An 18,649-nucleotide genomic window follows, 5' to 3' on the forward strand; every position below is an offset into this window, starting at 1 on the left:
ATGAGGAGCCCGAAGACCTGAGATCTGAGAACTTCCAAAACAGCACCCCAAGAGGTGGCAGGGCCATTTCTGAGCATCTGTGCCCTGAAGTCTCACAGAATTATAGCGCTCTCTCCACCATTTATCTATGTCACCTTGGGCAAACTAAATAACAACTCTGAGGCTCAGTTTCTTCACCTGTAAAATGGGGATATCAACTGCACCAGTCTCTACAGGAGTACAGTGAAAATAAACACAAAGCATGAAGTTTGTAAATGCTCAAATATTATATGGTGATGAAGATGTTTTCTACAAAAAGGTTCAATGTAAAGTAAGGCCCAGGAACAGAATCCTGTATATTCCACACTCCACACTGCTGGCTCAGGAGCTCTGTTTTCTAACAGTTTGGCACCTGAATTTTCCATCTTACCCTGTTGCACACATTTTAAAATATATATATATTTTATTGCTTTTTTACAGAGAGGAAGAGAGAGGGATAGAGAGTTAGAAACACTGATCAGCTGCCTCTTGCACACCCCCTACTGGGAATGTGCCCGCAACCAAGGTACATGCCTTTGACGGGAATCAAACCTGGGACCCTTCAGTCCGAAGGCCAATGCTCTATCCACTGAGCCAAACAGGTTTTGGCTGTTGCACACATTTTTAACCAGCATGGTGACTCAGTGTCCAGGTAGTTGTCTAGAAATATATTTTTAAAAGTCCATTATAAATATGAGGCTTTCCAGTGATACAATAAGTTGACAAATCTGGGCCTGTAGACCCATTATTAGGTTTTGGATAAGAATGAGATGTAAATGAGATCTAATGGGCTAATTAAGTATTCCATGTGATCTCTATAACTATCCTATTGTTTTTGGAAACAAGAACAATTAGAAAATTCCCAAGGTAAATGACTTAACATCATCCCAAGGAGGTCTCCAGTAGAAAAAAGTTGGACCGAGAGTTTAAACAGAATGAAAATAACTCAAATTTATTTAAATTGTGTTTTTCTTATAATTAATTTCCTCATGTAAGAGAGTTTGTACTGTAATTACTAGAAGAAACCATAAGAATAAAGAGAATAACGATGGTTAAAGTGCTTCATAAACTACATTTTACAAATTTGTTATTATTATTTAATATATTGATTTCAGAGAGGAAGGGGGAGGGAGTCAGAGATAGAATCATCAGTGATGAGAGAGGATCACTGATTGGCTGCCTCCTGCATGCCCCCTACTGGGGATCGAGCCCACAACCAGGGCTTGGTGCCCTAATGGGGAATGGAACCTGGGACCTCCTGGTTCATAGGTCAACGATCATCCTCTTATACCACACCAGCTGGCCTACAAATTTAATTATTAAGTAGGATGGTGGGGTTTTATTTGAGAAAAAGAAGAAATTGGGAAAGGGTTGAAAACTCTTTAAAGAAAGGTCATAGGGGGTAGCTCCTTCCCAGTCGGGGGTGAAATGAGTTTACCCAGGCCTCTCTTCGCAGTTAGGAAGGCTGTCCTACCTGGAAAACAGGGAGGGGACTCTCTCTTGGTTTTACGAGGTCAGTGGTCAGCAAACTGCGGCTCGTGAGCCACGGTTTGCTGCTCTGTTGACTAATGAAGTTTGCCTACCTCTGCACTAGGCAAGTCCTGGACCACCACACGGGCAACAACTTGCCACCTGAGGTCAGCCAGGCACACGGGTTCCTCCTCCCGTGGAGAATTTGAAGATATTGTATCCCCATGCCCCACTTTGATTGAGAACTGGCAGAAAGTCATGATTAAGGAAGGCCTTTGAGTTGACTTTTACTTGGTCATGAATAGGGAGCTGGGACTGAATCAGGAAAGATTCAAAAGCGCCTCGGGTCTAAGACTCCTCCAAGGTGTGGGTGACAAGGCAGGCACAACTGAGGGCATGTCCTAGGATGCTGGGGGCTCGGAAATCTAGAGCCCGAGCCGAAGAGCATGCCCGGTGGGCAAGTGGGGTGGCCAGTGTGAGGGGGATCCCAGCCTGAGGACCTGTGAGAGCTGGCTCTCCAGGGCTGCGGGACCCACAGCACAGGGTCCAGCGGACACGGCTCCTCTGCCCCCCAGTGCTTCGCCGTCCCCCAGGGGAGCGTTAATGCTGCCCCCCCTTTCCCCCCCCGCCCATCGGGCAGGCAGCTGCTCACGTCACAAACCCTGAGGCTGAAGCTCAGGGAGGTGAGGTCGAAGGCCTCACGGTAGACACAGGGTGAGATCCTCGATTTTCTAATTCCTAACCCCGGGGGAGAAGAGAATAAAAAGGAAGACAGCACAGAATATCTCACCATTTAATCTTTAAAAACGGTTTCAACTGCACAATTACCTAACAGCTGCTTGTCACATGAATCAGTTCAGGGGAGAAAGGCTCCCGGGCAATTTCCCGAGGTCAACAGATATTCTAGGCCAGTGGTCGGCAAACTCATTAGTCCATAGAGCCAAATATCCACAGGACAACGATTGAAATTTCTTTTGAGAGCCACATTTTTTAAACTTAAACTTCTAACGCCACTTCTTCAAAACAGACTCGCCCAGGCTGTGGTATTTTGTGGAAGAGCCACACTCAAGGGCCGCATGTGGCTCGCGAGCCGCAGTTTGCCGACCACAGTTCTAGGTGATGCAGGAGGAAAAGGCTTATCCACACAGGACTGCACAGACTCCCAGACTGGACAGAAGGACTGTCTCCTGGGGGTGGGAGCCCGGCGCCTCCTGCCCGCCCCCTCTCCTCTCAATGTCAGAGTGCGGACCCCTCCATCGCGGAGGAGGGGCAGGGCGAGCTGAGGAGGGGCAGGGCGAGCAGAGAAGTCCCGGCCTAACACAAGACAGATCCCGAGGCACCAAACGGCCCATGGAGAAGCGAATCAGAGGCTTCCTGCTCGCCGCTTGTTTCTGGGGGACAGGCTTTAGTGAGCAAAGCTGACTAGATGGGGAGCTCCTGGCCAATTCCAACAACAGGGAATGAGGAAACACACGCAGCCACACACAGGGCAGGGAGGGCCCGGCCGTGGCTGCACCTGGGGAGGTTTGCAGACAATAGCAGCCTCCTCCCCGGCGCTCAGAACGGCTGGCTGCCTCGGAGCTTCACAGCTGTGGCCTTTCAGGAAGGTTTTCTGACATATTCTCCCCCCAACCTCTCTCGCTCTCTCCCTCCCTTCTTCCTCCCCCCCCCCCCCCCACTTCTCTCCTCTCTCAGAGATAAAGAATGCCTACTATGCCGAGACAGGTTTGGCTCAGTGGATAGAGCGTTGGTCTGCGGACTAAAAGGTCCTGGGTTCGATTCCAGTCAAGGGCATGTATCTTGGTTGTGGGCACATCCCCAGTAGAGGGTGTGTGTGCAGGAGGCAGCTGATCAATGTTTCTCTCTCATCGATGTTTCTAACTCTCTCTCCCTCTCCCTTCCTCTCTGTAAAAACTCAATAAAACATTTAAAAATAAATAAAGAATGCCTATTATGTGCCAGGTATTCTTCTACACTAGGGAGAGCCCACGTGCCTTTTTGAAGCGCTCCTAGAGTGGGGACACCTTCAAACCCCACAGGCTCACCATCCCGCTCAGCCGCTGTGGAACTCCTGAAGGGCCATGCATTTACCACAGAGCTTGCTACCCCCACCGCCACCCTCACCCCCCTCGCCCTGACCGAGTGCTCGATTTTTCTACCGGAGGACAAATGAAATACATTTCAGACCAGGCACATAGCCCTTGACCTCCACACAAACACCTTAAGAACCCAAACTTCCAACTCCAACACACATGACTTCAGAGTAAGGACTCAGAGAACGAAACTCGATCTTAAAGATGTATTGCACATTATGATTTAAAAAAAAAAAATCTAAACACAACCACCTGGGAAAAGGAGATGCAGTTCAAGTAGATCACAAAAGTTCCCGTTTCTCCCTTTTCCCACTGTTGCCTCCCTCCCTGCCACGCACCCTCAGAGTCACTGATTCCTCAGGAGGATTTCATTCCTTAGCAGACAGGGAAACGAGCACAGATTTCATTCACTCGCCCCGAGTTGAGTTAAGATCTCGGGAACCGGGCAAGCTTCACAGGGCTGTGCAAACAGTAACTCCTCGTGGCTGTCACACCCGGCGGAGAACAAAAGGGAGGACCCCCAGCCCCGGACAGAGGCGCCGGGCCGCACTCACCCGGGATGGGGATGATGGGGATGCTCTCGTTGGGGACCACCCGAGGGGAGCTGCTGTCCTCCACGTAGAAGTGAGCCGTCTGGAAGCATTTTCTGTGCAGGAAAGAGAAACACATGCCCACCGTGAGACCGAGGAAGTGCACTTTGTCCGAGTTCGTCATTGCTCCGTGCTCCCCGCGTAGACCTGCCAGCTCTCAATGCCACCCAGCTCCCAGCAACAAAGTAGCGGGCTCCGCGGAAGGACAGCCCTCGCCTGGTGGCAGAGCCGGGAACAGCTGATGAATATGTACTTTGTAGGACGCCTACCTACCCTGATCGTCCAGAGGGGGAGGCTGAGTAAGGAGCCCCTCCGAGGCAGGACATCCTCAGAGGCTCCGATGGAGTCAACTTGCTCCACAAACTGCTGGGATTCAGACCCCGCCACAGCTCTACATCTGACGTGTGACAGAGGAATGATTTGCTATTCAAAACCCCCAGCACCAAGTTCAAAACCACCCTTTGAACACAGTCATCCCACAGCCGAGGACACAATAGCACCACATTGCCGGGGCTCTGCAAAGACTCCCAACGCTGCAGGCAGTTCCCTAAGGGGTCAGAGGGCTTGGGGGGGGGGGGGGGAAGAAGGGGGGTAAACGCTTAAAAATCCGAGGCCTCTGAGAGGGATCGGAGACGAGGACCCAGCCCCCGAATGCCACCTGCTGGGCTGGGTCTGCTCCGTCTTTACCTGTACTTCAGGCAAAGCAGGGAGCACACGCCGGTCATCCTGGGACAGGCTGCGCCTGGAGAAGCCACTGCCGCTTGCTCAGCCTCCGCTCTGAAGCCCGGGCTTCCCGCACCCACGTCACTGCTCTCTGCGGCCCTAATGAGCCGCCGGAAGCACGGGCTGAATGTTTAATGAGGCCGCTCGCCCGGCTGAATGGCTATTGTGCGGGGAAGGGTCCCCGTGCATCTGGTGGAGGGGCTGCACAATAGCGGGCGGCTGCCGGCCTTCCACCCAGCAGGCGGCCCCGTCTGGTGCCCCGTCCCTGGGAGGCGTCCACCCAGCCTCGCACACCCGGCCATGCACACAGTTCCATGCACACAGCTCCCCGCTTCCTCCTGTGTCCCGCCACAGGACTAAGCCCCCTTGTCTCCCGAGCTGTCTCTGCTCATCTAAGCAAAGGTGGCCTGGGATGCTCCGTTGGGCACACTGTGTTTCTATGATGCCAGAGAGGGGTGGGCGGGGGTGTCCGGGAGCTGGAAAACCCAACATCCCTGTGCTGCACAGGTGGGAGGGAGGCTCCAGGCCACCCGGGTGTCACACCTCAGCTGCCACTCCACGCGCCGTCAGAAAGAATCACATCTCAATGTGCAGTGGCTTCCTGTGAGCGGTGCCTCGTCTCGGAAGAAAGCTCTGAGCGACTGCACATCAGGCCCTGCTCCGGAGGCACCTGGACCTGGTCCTCTCCCCCCCCCAACCCCCCCACCCCCCCAGGCCCTGCTCCAGAGGCACCTGGACCTGGTCCTCTCCCCCCGGGCCCTGCTCCGGAGGCACCTGGACCAGCAGTTGGCAAACTCCTTAGTCAACAGAGCCAAACATCAACAGGACAACGATTGAAATTTCTTTTGAGAGCCCAATTTTTTAAACTTAAACTTCTTCTAACACCACTTCTTCAAAATAGACTCTTCCAGGCTGTGATATTTTGTGGAAGAGCCACATTCAAGGGGCCAAAGAGCCGCATGTGGCTCTCGAACATTCCACAGAACGTTCGAAGGAACAAGAGGGAAACCAGCTTTCCGTGTTACTCTCCATTCCTTCATCCCCTGTAAGAAAACCTCATGGGCTCTGTATTTTACAGTTTCTGAGACAGCTTGCTGGGAGTCAGGAGGGTCATGTGCGATATCCTCTCCAGAAGCTGATCCAGGCACCGTGCCCTGTGCTCGCAGCTCCCCGGTCACCAGTCTATGCCCCTCGACCGAAGGCCCAGACCATAGGGTGCCAAGGGCCTTGAGGGCAGGGTGTGGTCCATGGACCAGACTGGCTTCTACAAAGCCCACGAACACTTTATGCTTACAGTCGTGAGTATTGGTCTTCGACTGAAATTTCTAAAAGTAATTTTTTTCATTCTTTCACTAGGGAAGTATTCTGAAGAGAGAGCCTTTCTCAAAAAGAAAGACACTCTGCACTTGAGAAAGCACAGCACACGCCAGCGTACAATCTCTGGTCGGGATGCAGTCACCAGTGGCCCAAACTAGTAAACCCATAAAGCCATCAGCGTCAATTCCCCCGGTTCCGCCCTGGGTCATGCACTCTGCCAGCATGCGACAGGCCCTGATGACTGATCACACACACACACACACACACACACACACACACACACACCCACAGCTGCCCACAGTGCTTTCTGGGAACAATGCAGGTGGCTGATACTTTTCAAAATCAAAAAGTGCCAATCTTGAGTCCAGAAAACCAGTATTAGGAATGCCTGGACTGCCCTCGGCTCCTCCAGCGGGGGCATCCGATCCTGCGTACAGGAGAGGGGATCGAGGTCTACAGACATGTGGATCAACACCCACATCCCTCTGGTGAGCCTGATACGCCAGTGTCCTCCCCGTGGCTTGTCAGCACTGCCCTCGACGTCTCCGTGACTGCCCAGCGTGACGAGAGCAGGATCCCAGCACAATCCCCAGGCTCCTACGGAAGCCCACGATGACCAAAGACCCAAGTGTGGGCATAAGGACTAGAAACCAAGTCACCGTCTTCACATTAAGCTCGATGGGTTTGGAGTCACATCCGGGTGACCAGGTGTTTGTCAGGGCTGTGCAGCTCAAAATGCTAATTGCAGACCAGGGCGGGCAGGTGGCTGAGCGGCTGCTGAATCTTAATTAAGCAATCTCAACTGATTTATAGACTGCCCTCATTTAAATGTGCCTCGGCACACCCGCTAATCCTCCCATCTACTCCCAGGCCGTGGAGCACTGGAGTCACGTTAATATTTACTTTTGTAAATGGACCTGCGGTAGTGAACCGTGGATGAACGAGAGCCACTTGCAAACAGACGCTGAAACCGCCCTCCTGCCTACAAGGAAGACAGCTGCGCTGAGTCAGGGAGACACAGTTACTTATTAGGGCAAAGAGTTTCCAGAAACTGAAGCGCCAGAGACAACAATGGGGGGAGAAGGCCGCGGGTGTTGTTGGGCTCTCCTTTCCTCTCTTGCAATTGATTTTAGAGCAAGGAAGGGAGAGAGAAACATCGGTAGGTAGGTTGCCTCCGACTGGGGAATGAACCTACAACCTGGGAACGTGCCCTGACCGGGAATGGAACCCGCCACCTTGGGGTGCACAGGACCGATCCGCCCACCGAGCCACCTGCCCAGGGCTCGTTGGGCTTCTCCTCAGAGAGGAGTAACTGCTCGAAGTGACTCGGGTCCTGCTGGGAAAGTGAGTTCCGAGTTGAGATGTTTCACGTGCAGCCCCATGCGTGTGCTGTGCAGCCTCCTTTCTGCTGGGTAAATGGCTTTGTAGGCTCCGTGTGCACGCACCATGTCCTTTTCCAGGGCGAATCGTCCCCAAAGAGAAACCAGAGCTGCTCTTCGCATCTGCATACTGCCCAGGCCTTTCAGGGACGTGTGAGCTGACAATACGAAGGAGCATTCAGGGAATAATCAAATGACATCTTTCACGGGAGGGCTGAGCTGGAGGCATGGACATCTGGTTGTCATACTTGGACACGCGGGGCTCGTCAGGTGTGAGGAGATGAGGGGGAAGGGACGGGGAAGCGAACCAAATGAAATGCATGGGGTGTGAGAGGACACGGGTAGCAGATGAGGAGAAGACACTTCAAAACGCCGGATCTCACATGGGGAGGGGGACGCCCCAGTCCATTGCGTTACCCCTGGAAGTGACAACAATCCAGTTCCTGCAGTGACAGTCTCAAAGGAGGGTACCAGCTGTCTGCACGGAAGCTCTCAGGGAAGTGGGAGAAAATGAAAATGAAAATCATGCACACTAAGAGGTCTCGGGCAATATACTTTCTTGCTCAGCATTAAGCTTGCCACGAAGTCCTTGCAGGGACCAAGGGCCCAAGAAGGAGGTTCTGACGTGACAGCTGGGTTTGAGCAGTGAGCTCTGGACGGCTGTCCCAGTGCTCCCCGCTGGGAGCAAAAAAGACGGCTTGCAGGCGGTGTGTGTGTGTGTGTGTGTGTGTGTGTGTGTGACCTTCGGGAGTCTCCCACACTCACCCAGGACCCTGGAGTGCGCTGACTTTCTGACAGCGGTTTGAAGGCTCCTCCAGCTCATCCTGCCACTATCTGAGGGCACGGACACAGCCCCCCATTGATTGGGGAGGTAATGGGGACTAATGGTCCCACTCCTTTCAGGCAGGCGGTGGGAAATGGAGATGCACATTCTCTGTACTGCACAGATGACTCCGTATCTATAGCTGAGAATGGCCTGGTAAGAAACCGTTGGCAACTACGTACGTCATTAGCATACTGACTGAGATAAGTCAGTCAGACGTGCGCGCCGAGAGCTATTTTGAGGAGGATTTACGGGCCTCCTCCCTCGGCAGCCCCAGATTGTAGTACTTTTTAAATACTTGGGACCATCTGGGGGGAAAAGTTGATTCAGACATCACACCATCAACCAGGTTATATTCCAAATGATTTAAGAAGTTAATATTACTTTCAGCAAGAAAAAAAAAATAAAGAAGTTAATATTAAAATTTGAAACTGTAAAAGTACCTAACAGAATGTAACCTCTAACTTCCTAATAACTCAGAAATCAGAAATTTATGGAGACATCGGATTCCATAAAAGCAGCAGCATAGCCCTAACCGGTTTGGCTCAGTGGATAGAGCGTTGGCCTGTGGACTCAAGGGTCCTGGGTTTGATTCCGGTCAAGGGCATGTACCTGGGTTGTGGGCACATCCCCAGTGGGAGGTGTGCAGGAGGCGGCTGATCAATGTTTTTCTCTCATTGATGTTTCTGACTCTATCCCTCTCTCTTCCTCTCTGTAAGAAATCAATAAAATATATTTTTAAAAATAATAATATAGGAACATACTGTTTCGAGCACTCACAACTGTAAGCCAACTTCCGCCCCGCCCCGACTGGGTGCACACACAGTGGCTGGAAGGACAGGGCAAACTAGTAGGAGAGGTCATCTGTCTGGGAGGAGGTGGGGCCAGGGCGGTGGGTGACGGGGGAGATCTGGGGACATATACATAATTTTAAACCTCTTCCTTTTTGAGCCGTGTCTAGTACTAATGATTCAAAATGTAACAACTTTTTGAAAAATGAAATACGTGGGTCTGCTTTCTTCTTCCTCCTGGGGCATCACCGGCTACTCCTTCCTGCAGCCCCGTCCTCCGAGTGGGAGAGGATCAGGCACGTGAGGTTCGACAAAGGGGCAAGTGGGCACTGCCCTGGGGGACACGGGCATGGGCTTGGCAACAGCTATTTTAAATGTTTGCAGGGTGGTCATTTAGGCAGCTTTTGAGGTCTTCTCCTGTTTCCCTGCCACATTGTGGAGGAGACACAGGCCTGGAGAGGAAGGGGGAGTGGACACAGGAATGCCTCCCTCCCGCAGCCCAGCCTCCCGCACCCCAGCCTCCCGCACCCCAGCCTCCCGCACCCCAGCCTCCCGCACCCCAGCCTCCCGCACCCCAGCCTCCCGCACCCCAGCCTCCCGCACCGCCTGGAGGAGGAAACGGCCCGTCTGAAGGCTTTTCCCAGAGCGGTGGAGGATGGGACTGGTCAGGAGGCTGCCACGGAAGCTCCTGGGCACGGCCAGGGGGAGGTGGGTGGTGGTGCTCAGTGCCCTCAGGAGGAACTCGGGCTGTGGCTCTGGAGAAAGGTAGCATGGCGGCCAGGTAGCCGCATAAGGAGGAGTGGAGACAGAGGGCAGGCTCCGGAGTGATCGTCACAGAGCGTGACACCTAAGCGGGGAGTCCCAGCCGAGGGCTTCTCAGAGCCTCAGCTTCCTCATCTTCTCAATGGGGTCATCGATTCCACACACAAAGCATTTTACGTTCATGACCTCACTCAGAGAAGGAACTGCCACCAGACCCATTTTTGAGATGAGAAGATTGGGTTCCGGAGGGCTTTGGTAAGCTGCTCAAGGCCACAGAGCCAGGGAGAACTGCAGTGAGACCCCATGTCTCTGGAGCTAAAGCCTGTGCTTCTGAGCTACTATAGGAAAGAAGGAAGTGGGGTCTATGGTGGGTTCTGGAGACACTCTGGTTCAGAGAGGGTTCTCAATTGCTAGACCTACAAGAAAGGTGCTTCCCCCAGCCTCTGAGGAACGATGCCAGAGGGACTGAGTGGCTGTAACAAAACATAGACCCTCAGGACCGAGGCACAGCTACCATAACAGACGTGCTTCTGCTTCCGGGCCAGCACGGACACAGGAGTGAACACAGTCCCCGGCCACGGCCTCATTTCCGGAGAGGATGTGGAGGTCGGGCGTGCATTCGTCCTTGTGCCATGCGGGAGATGACGCGGGCCTTTTTGAGTTACAGTAAAAAGCTCATTATATTCCTAACGGACTAAACATAAAAGTCAGGCATCGATGAGACGTCCAAGGTTCTCTCTGTTCAGATTCGATCTCTGACTCTAACTCTAAAGCTATACCGAGGGCTTTCTATTTCTGTTTTCACCCCTACAGCTTTGAAAATGGAATAGACGTTGCAAACTTCAGTAAGTGAAAAGAGATCATAGAGAGAGAGAGGCGTCACCGTGTCAGCGGCTGCTGCCTCTCCCTGCCCCAAGCAGCTTAACAGGAGGCAGAGCTCCCTGTCCACCTTCCATAGTTCTGTACGGACCCCTCAGGTCTGAGGCAGACCCCATTATAGCGATGGACAGTCAACATTTCACCGATGACCCGATTTACCTACAGATTTTACATGGAGACAAACCATTCCATGTAAGAATTCTAATATAAATTCTACCAGCTGGTTCATTGACAGTTGTAAAGGACTACTCACAATATTGATTAATATTAAATTGCCAATCAAGATAACAAAAGTATTAATTGCAGTAGTAATAGTAAGTGATAAGCCCTACAGAAATCCCCTCAAGAGGCTCCTGAGATTGCATACTCACGACTTCTAAAGGTTTTCCTATAAATTTTCCAGGACACGTATTTCCTCAGTTATTTAAGCCTTTATTTCATTTTTGCATTTCAGCCTCATGGAAAAACACATGACATGTCCTCACATTTGCTCACTTTACTCTCCCCTTCCTACTCTTCTTCCCTAACTTATCTATACATTTAGGTTTCTAAAAGGTATTTTTCACTTTTACAGCTAAATGCATGCATTGGGTTATTTTTTAACTTGCAAACATCTGAAGTTCTGGAAAGAAAATGGATGCAATAGACACACAGACACACAAACAAAGAACAACCCCATTACGTACCATCTTAAAAACAAAAACAAAACGCCCCATAAAACAGCACAACAAAGCAAAGCAAGCCCGCACAGCACACACTTGAATTGGCACCAGCTGCCCGCAAAGCTGCAATGGGTGTTTGCAAGTCTTACTTTGGGGCTGGGTGGGTTAGAAACAGGTGAGCATGTGCTGTCAAGAGGACTTTAATTGCCATGGCAACAAAACAAAAATCCAGCAAGCCAGTCCCAGCACAGAGAGCCCCCGGAAGCTTGGCCGCCCCTCACCTGCTCCCCTTCTCTCCTCTCTCCCCAGAAGAAGGCACTTCACGGAAGCGTCTGGGAAAGCCCTTCGACTTTATTTTGTTACACCCTCTAAATGGACAAAAAAAAAAAAAAAAAAGAACAGGTGTAGAAGACAGCATTTTCAATTGACACCCAGAGTTCCACACAAACGCCCTCCCGCCTCTAACACGGGCACCCCGCCCTCCCGCCTCCTCCACACCAGGCCTCCTGTCTAAAGAAAGCGTACACAGAGGGGGCTGGTTTTACTTTAGTTTTTGTTATGCCGAGGTTAAGGAACACGAAATGGGTGCTTTGCTCTTAAAAAGCCATCTTCACAAGTTAGAAACCTGCGAAGGTTACACCACCACAAACCCAATAATGCCCTTTCTAACTCATATGCCTGTCTTCCCGCCTTAGACACGCTGTCCTGGTAAAACACCCCGGGAACGAACAGGGCTGAGCAGGCATCCGGGGGCACCATCTGACCTCCCTGCCGGCACAGATCTCCCGGGGTTTGATGTCTCTTCCCCAGGCAGCCCTCTCCCAGCTGGACAGAGTCCTTCCTGACTCACAGCATGGACCGGAAGGCCTGGAGGCACCCAGGTGAGCAGCCGCTGCCTCATCACAATGATGCACTGACGTGGCTCCCAAGACCTGGCACCAGCGTTGGAGAGAGGCCCCTTTGTCACAAGAACCCTGGAAAGCTCTTCTTCCATTTCATTTGAACCCCTAACCACCGGGCTCTGGGATGTCACACCGGTATCCTTCCTGTGCCTCCTAAACTCCGGCACGAGACCAGCAAAGACAAACTGGGGTCTCCGGAGGTTCTTTCTGGGCCGCTCCGGTGAATCCCCTGCACAACTCTGAGTTCAGGTGTGAATCCCAAAGAACACGGCTACCTTCCGATGGACTTGGTGGCTTTGTACTTCCGGAATGAGGCCCTCTGATTATTATTATTTTAATATATTTTATTAATTTTTTACAGAGAGGAAGAGAGAGGGATAGAGAGAGACATCGATGAAAGAGAATCATTGATCAGCTGCCTCTTGCACACCCCCCCCCCCCCCACTGGGGATGTGCCCACAACCAAGGTACGTGCCCTTGACCGGAATCGAACCCAGGACCCTTGAGTCCGCAGGCCGAAGCTCTATCCACTGAGCCAAATCCGTTTTGGCAGCCCTCTGACTCTCAAGTGTTGGGAGTTTATTCTCCCTTAACACAGCGTTCCTTTATTTTGATAATTATTAGGCTCCACGTTGGCTAAAAGTGCTTGGCAAAGCAACCCAAGTTGGGGAAAATAAAAACGGGAATCTGATGAATTGGGGGGGAAGGGGGGTGTAATTCAGAACTCTTGTCTCCCTCTACTGAGCACATTCTGGAACTACAGCTGTCCGCAAACACCAGGACCCTACTCCGTACTCGGTGTGGCTACAAACACTAATCTGAAGAAATCACACGTGTGTTGTTGGGAGTGTTTTTGCAAATTTTCGTAAAAACTTGAAATTTGCAGCTTCCTAAAATGTTTAGACTTCTCCGCAACCCTTAGCCTTCTCGGGATCCTGCCAGACTCGCTGCTGCGGGAGTTTGGAGCGGCGCCGGCAGCTCAGCTCCGCAGCTTCCCTCACACACAGCCACGGGCTCCGCACTCCCGCCGGCAGCTGACAACGCTTCCCCGCGAAGTAAATGCCAGCAAACGACAGCTAATACCGCGGCCCATCACGGGGGCTACCTGAGCGAGCCGACTGCAGACACAGCCGGTCCCGGGAGGCAGGAAGCTCCTCTCTGAGAAAGCCCAGGAGAGGGGCTGGTTCTGTGCATCCAAGAGCATGCACCAGGCCTGCCTCTCCGGGAGAGTGAGCTCGGGGTAAACACATGCCCGGCCACGTCTCCTGCCCAGGACCAGTCCGTCTCTCAAACATCACGAGTAGGTGTAGCAGTGTTTCCCAAAGTGTGGTACGCGTACCCCCAGGGGTACGGGAAGAGTTTGGTGGGGGTATGCGTTGCACCGGAGTTTGGTGGGGATATGCACTGCACAGTGCTTAGCTGCGCCTAATTCTACGTTCTCATGAGTACGAGGGCTACTCAGCGTTACGAAAATTATAGAAGGGGTACACATACGTCAAAAGTTTGGGAAACACTGGTCAGTGGAAACCTTCGCGGCGACTCCCTCCCTGCTTTTGTCTAATGGCCACGTACTGGCGGCTCCCAGAGCTGTGACTGTATCTCAGGGCCAGGGAGGCAGCAGGGGGCCGGTTACTATAGCAACGAGCAGTTTTCTGAAATCTGAAAGGCCCCCGAGATGGTTATTGAACAAAAAGTTGCCGGGATTGGCGGCATGAGCAGCCACGTGGCCCGGATTACTCAGCACCACTGAGGGAGGAAGAAGAGGGAGGTGCCCACCTCCAGGCACAGCCGGGGAAGCCCAGGCTCTGCCCCCAGCCGCCAGGTCTCAGAGGAAGGCAGGGTAACCGTGCTGAGCTCAGGCCACAGGCAAGCCAGGCCCTGACATCATGGAAGGAAGGCACCTTAGCTGTCCCCACAGCTACACACTCCGACAGGTTTGGGAGAGCTGGATTATGAAAATTGCTCCTGATGATGAATACATCCCTGAGCTGTGGCCACAGGAAGAGGGGTTCCCTAAAGAGAGGGGTGCCAGGTCCCTCACCAGCTTTCACAGGAAAAATGGTGCCGGAATACCTGTGGTTCTGTGAACGGTCTGTCTGCAGAGAAGATAAAGTTGATCACTCAAAACCACAAAAAATATTTCTAAAAGCATGGACTTCTCTAGACCTAAGGAAAGTTGCAGGTGAGTCTACTTTCCGTTTCCTATTCCCGCCCTCCAGGAGCCGCTGGGGCTGAGGCAGCACAGGCGGGATCCCCGGAGAGAGCCTGGTTCTGCCCAGGACCGGACTTCATTTCACATAGAGAGAGGGCAGTTTGAGGGTGTTTTCTCTCTGACCACCCTGAACACCTAGGACTGAGCGCCTCTTGGCCAGTTCCGGCCAGTGCCCTCTGCCCAGAGCATTTGTCCTTTGGGCTGTGAAAGTCACAGCCAAGCCTTCCCTCCCTCAAGCCTTCCCTGGCTCAGTCTCCTCACCCCACCCGGGTGGTGGCCAGAATCCCTCCCAGAGCAGTGCCTCTAGTTGTCACCACCCTCCACGGCGACTGGAGACCTTAACTACCCACAGAGGGAGGCTGGGCCAGGTCTGTGTGTGTGTGTGTGTGTGTGTGTGTGTGTGTGTGTTTATGTGTTTATGTGGGGTGGGGGGTGGGGGGAGAGGAGGCACACTGTCCACAGAGAGGGTGCCTGCAAAAGGGCCACATGATGGGAGAACAATGCTGCCAGCTCTCCCATTTATCACACCCAGACAGCTGAGGTTCTATGTAAACTCCTGCTTTTAAATCAGTCCAGACTTTTAAAGACAATGCCAGCTAAAGGAAACAGGTTTGGAGGCCACCAGAGTCTCACCCCCATTTGAGATAACCCCTGTTACCTGCTCTTCTCCTCCTCACTGAGCCCCCAGGGCCTGCCACAGACTGATGGCCAAGAGATGTCTCTGAATGAGGCATACCTGGGGCAGCCGGAAAGGGCCTCAGGTCAACAAACACAACAAAGCTTTACGTGGGCACCTCCAAAGCACACCAGCCGCGGGACCCTGGGCACGCCACTCCCCGCTGGGATCTGCTCTGTGGGGACGAAGGGGACGCGGTCCCGCCGCCCTGGCTCTCACGCCTGGCTGTGAAAACGACCTGATGTGCGTGTGTGGGTTTTGTGTTACTTTGTGTGTGCGAGACCTGTGCTCTGTATGACTGCCACCCTGTGGGCTGCTGTGACGTTTCCCCTGGGCTGACTGTTCACAGCCACCTGCACGGAGAAGCCCCTCCCGCTGCACTCGTTTCCTCCGTGGCTTCACCGGGGGACGAGGAGCAAGTGTCTTCCCTGAGCCAGTCTCCTGAGTGAACTGAGGGTCGGCGATGGCGGAGGGCATGCCCCGGCTGGCCCAGCAGCTGGGGTCACTGCGGCCACCCTGGGATACAGGCGGGTCCGCGCTCCACAGGGCACACATGGCCAGGCATTCCGTGAGCGAGAGGGGTGTGAGCAGTGCCCATCCCCCACGGGCACCTGGCTGTCAGCTTCTAGAACACCGGACATATAGTTGGTCCTCTGACCTTTTCTTCCAGAAATTCCAAACCACAGGAGCCTGACACACGCAAACACGTGCACCGTAAACACAGGCTGCGGGAGGAGGCACGTGCCTTTGCCAGGCCACTCCTCGTCCAGGCAGAGCATTGTCAAGAGGAAGGCGGGCTTCTTCCTGTCGGACTGGCTGGCTTCGGACCGGGACCCACCAAGAGCAGCCCTCTGACGCGGGCACGTAACCAAGCCTGTGTTCTGACCTGCCCAGTGGAGACCAAAATCCCTAGAATCTGAATGCAGACCAGGAGGAAAGCAGTCAGCTCAGCACGTGCCTCGTATGACAAACATCCAATGAAAGGGTCCTGGCTGGTAGGCCTTCAGCTATGCAAATCTTCTCCAGGGGTGAGACTATGACCAGAGAGCGTGACCCTCACAGCATGCTTCTCAGGACAACAGAACAGGCCACCGGCTTACAGACGCCTTCGCAGCGCCCCCAGCTTGAGTGGACACCGCTGTCCCTCACTCCACTGTTCTCCGGGATGGCTACCAAGTCAGCGTATCCTTCCGTGCGGGATGGGCACCCCGCACACGGTGCTTCGCCCAGCACCTGCCGCACCCTGCATGGGGGGCAGCCACCGTCCCCACCACACAGGCCTGAGGGAAGGACCACACGAGATGGTGCCACCAGAGGCGTGGCTCGGTGCCTGGCACTGACCGAGAGCTCGGGGGACACTCGCAGGCACTGGCACCACCGTGGCGTGGAGCGTGGGGTTTGGTTTTCCTCTCTCCTGACCCCGTGAAACTGAGTGCTGACAGCTCTACGCCAGCGCACTCAGGAACCAGGACAAGAGCTGCAGAGGGACAGGCCTTGGGTGCAGAGACTGGCACCACAGCGAACTGGTTTCAACCCCCGGGTGCCAGGCCTGCCCACCGAGGACACGCAGGAGGCTCTGCTCTGGCCAGTCTGTTGGTCGGTCACCCGCTCTCACAGGGCCTCCCACGGCGAAGAGACGCGCTGTCACCGTCCCTTCCGAACGGCACCGCCCAGGGGAAGCGCCCGGCTGGCTCTTTCGCGTGTACCCATTTTCCATGTGAGCCCCCAGCGCTCCCTTCCTTCACATCAATGACAACACGGGACAGAAACAGGTCCCTGTCCCCCCAGGCTGTTCTCACGCCGAGCCCCTCAGCCGGCCCATCCTAGAATGTTCTTCACACTCACGTGTGTATCTGAGGAATTTGGGAAAGGCTCAGAGGCCATGACTATTGGATGATGTTAAAGCTCTGGTTCCTTGAAACCAAGCTCTGAATATACGAACAGACTGTCGTGTGTGTGTGTGTGTGTGTGTGTGTGTTTGTGTGTATTATATATAAAACAAAATGCAAACAGTTGCCACTTTCTAATGAGAAAAGCACATCTTGAGCGGACGGCTCTAAAACCTCTCTGCAGTCCATTTCACAGCTCTTCCCACGAGCAGCCTGCAGCCAGCATGCACGCCGGGCAGCCTGGTTTTGTCTGCTCGGCCACGGAGATGTGCTCCTGGGTGGGCCGAGGACCGGGGCGGGCCAATCAGAAACAACCCTGAGGTTTTGGCTAGCATAGCTTGGACCATGAGTGTTTCATGCTGAGGCTGCTAAGTGAGGGTCACGCAGCCCGTGGCAGCTGCGGCCTCTCGGTCCTGCGTGGGAGTCTGGGGCGAAACCACGCGGCGCGGCAGAGGGCAGAGCGGGCAGAGCTGCCCCCACAGACCGGCCACCACTGCCCGGGCTCAGTCACACCGCGCCAGCAGCCTCCCGTCCACCAACGGGCTCCCCAGGCTGGTCTGCAAACCGCTTTGTTCTGGAGGATGACCCAGAGGTGAACCGAGTGTTCCCAGGCTCACCCCGAAACCCAGTGTCACCCCTAACCTGGCTGGCCTGTAGCATTAACCGTGCTGAGCTGCTGCTGGACGCTGCGAAGCCCGAGATGCCCCCTTCCTGTTCCCTTGTTCTACCCAACCGAGAGCTGACCGAGGATCTCCATCAGTCTGCCACAGCTTCTGCCGACCTTCAATTAGTTCCCACCCCCTGCACTGCGACCCTCATCGAAGCCGCCACCACTTCCTTCTTGGACCAGTGTGGTGGTCTCCTCGCTGGCCTCTCCGCCTCTGCCCTGGCCCAGCTCAGTCTCTTCGCAACACAGCACCCAAGGAATCCTGAGGCCAGACCGCGACATTCTTGGGTACCAGACCCTACTCATCTTGGAGCTAAAGCCAATGCGTTTACAACGGCCACAAGGCCATACTCAGCCTGACTGCCCTCCACTCTTTCTTCCTGACACTCTCTCCCACCACAGGGAGCGCGGGGAGAGTGGCAGGAGGCCCCTCAGGGCCTTTGCACATGCCCTTTCCCTGCCTGAAACTTGTTCCCTTTGGAGCACATGTCCCTCCTCCTTTAGGTCTCTGCTCCAATGCCACTCGCCAGTCACCCTCCCTTATCTGCTCTGAACACTCGTCCCTGAGACCCACATGCCCCTCCCTTTCCGGATTGCATTTTCCCCACCAAGTGCAACACCATCTTGGGTGTCACAGACTTCACTCAGTAGTGCTATTTAGCCTGTCTCCCTCCCTGGAATGTAAGCTCCACGCGAGCAGGGATCTTTGTCTAGTTTGGCTCGTTTGTTATCACCGGGGCCCAGAAGAGCGCCTGGCACACAGGGGGCTCACAGTGGATGAATGAAGGGGGGGAGG

At 53.9% G+C, this 18,649-nt stretch overlaps 1 protein-coding gene across 4 annotated transcripts in view; it reads right to left on the minus strand.

Annotated features, from left to right (window-relative positions):
• The window catches only part of PTPRG (protein tyrosine phosphatase receptor type G), a 640,445-nt gene that overhangs the window by 48,833 nt on the left and 572,963 nt on the right, over positions 1-18,649 (minus strand). For 2 of the 4 annotated variants that reach the window (XM_084902696.1, XM_084902695.1), the window contains exons 14-15: positions 11,789-11,875; positions 4,136-4,227 (exon numbers count right to left, since the gene is read on the minus strand). In XM_084902696.1, the coding sequence (XP_084758822.1) occupies positions 4,136-4,227; positions 11,789-11,875 (179 nt within the window). The remainder of the gene's footprint in view (positions 1-4,135; positions 4,228-11,788; positions 11,876-18,649) is intronic. The other 2 variants (XM_084902698.1, XM_084902697.1) reach the window with 1 other exon arrangement.

The sequence above is a fragment of the Pipistrellus hanaki genome, assembly GCF_964339955.1.
Source record: "Pipistrellus hanaki genome assembly, chromosome: 13".
NCBI classification, from domain to species: Eukaryota; Metazoa; Chordata; class Mammalia; order Chiroptera; family Vespertilionidae; genus Pipistrellus; species Pipistrellus hanaki.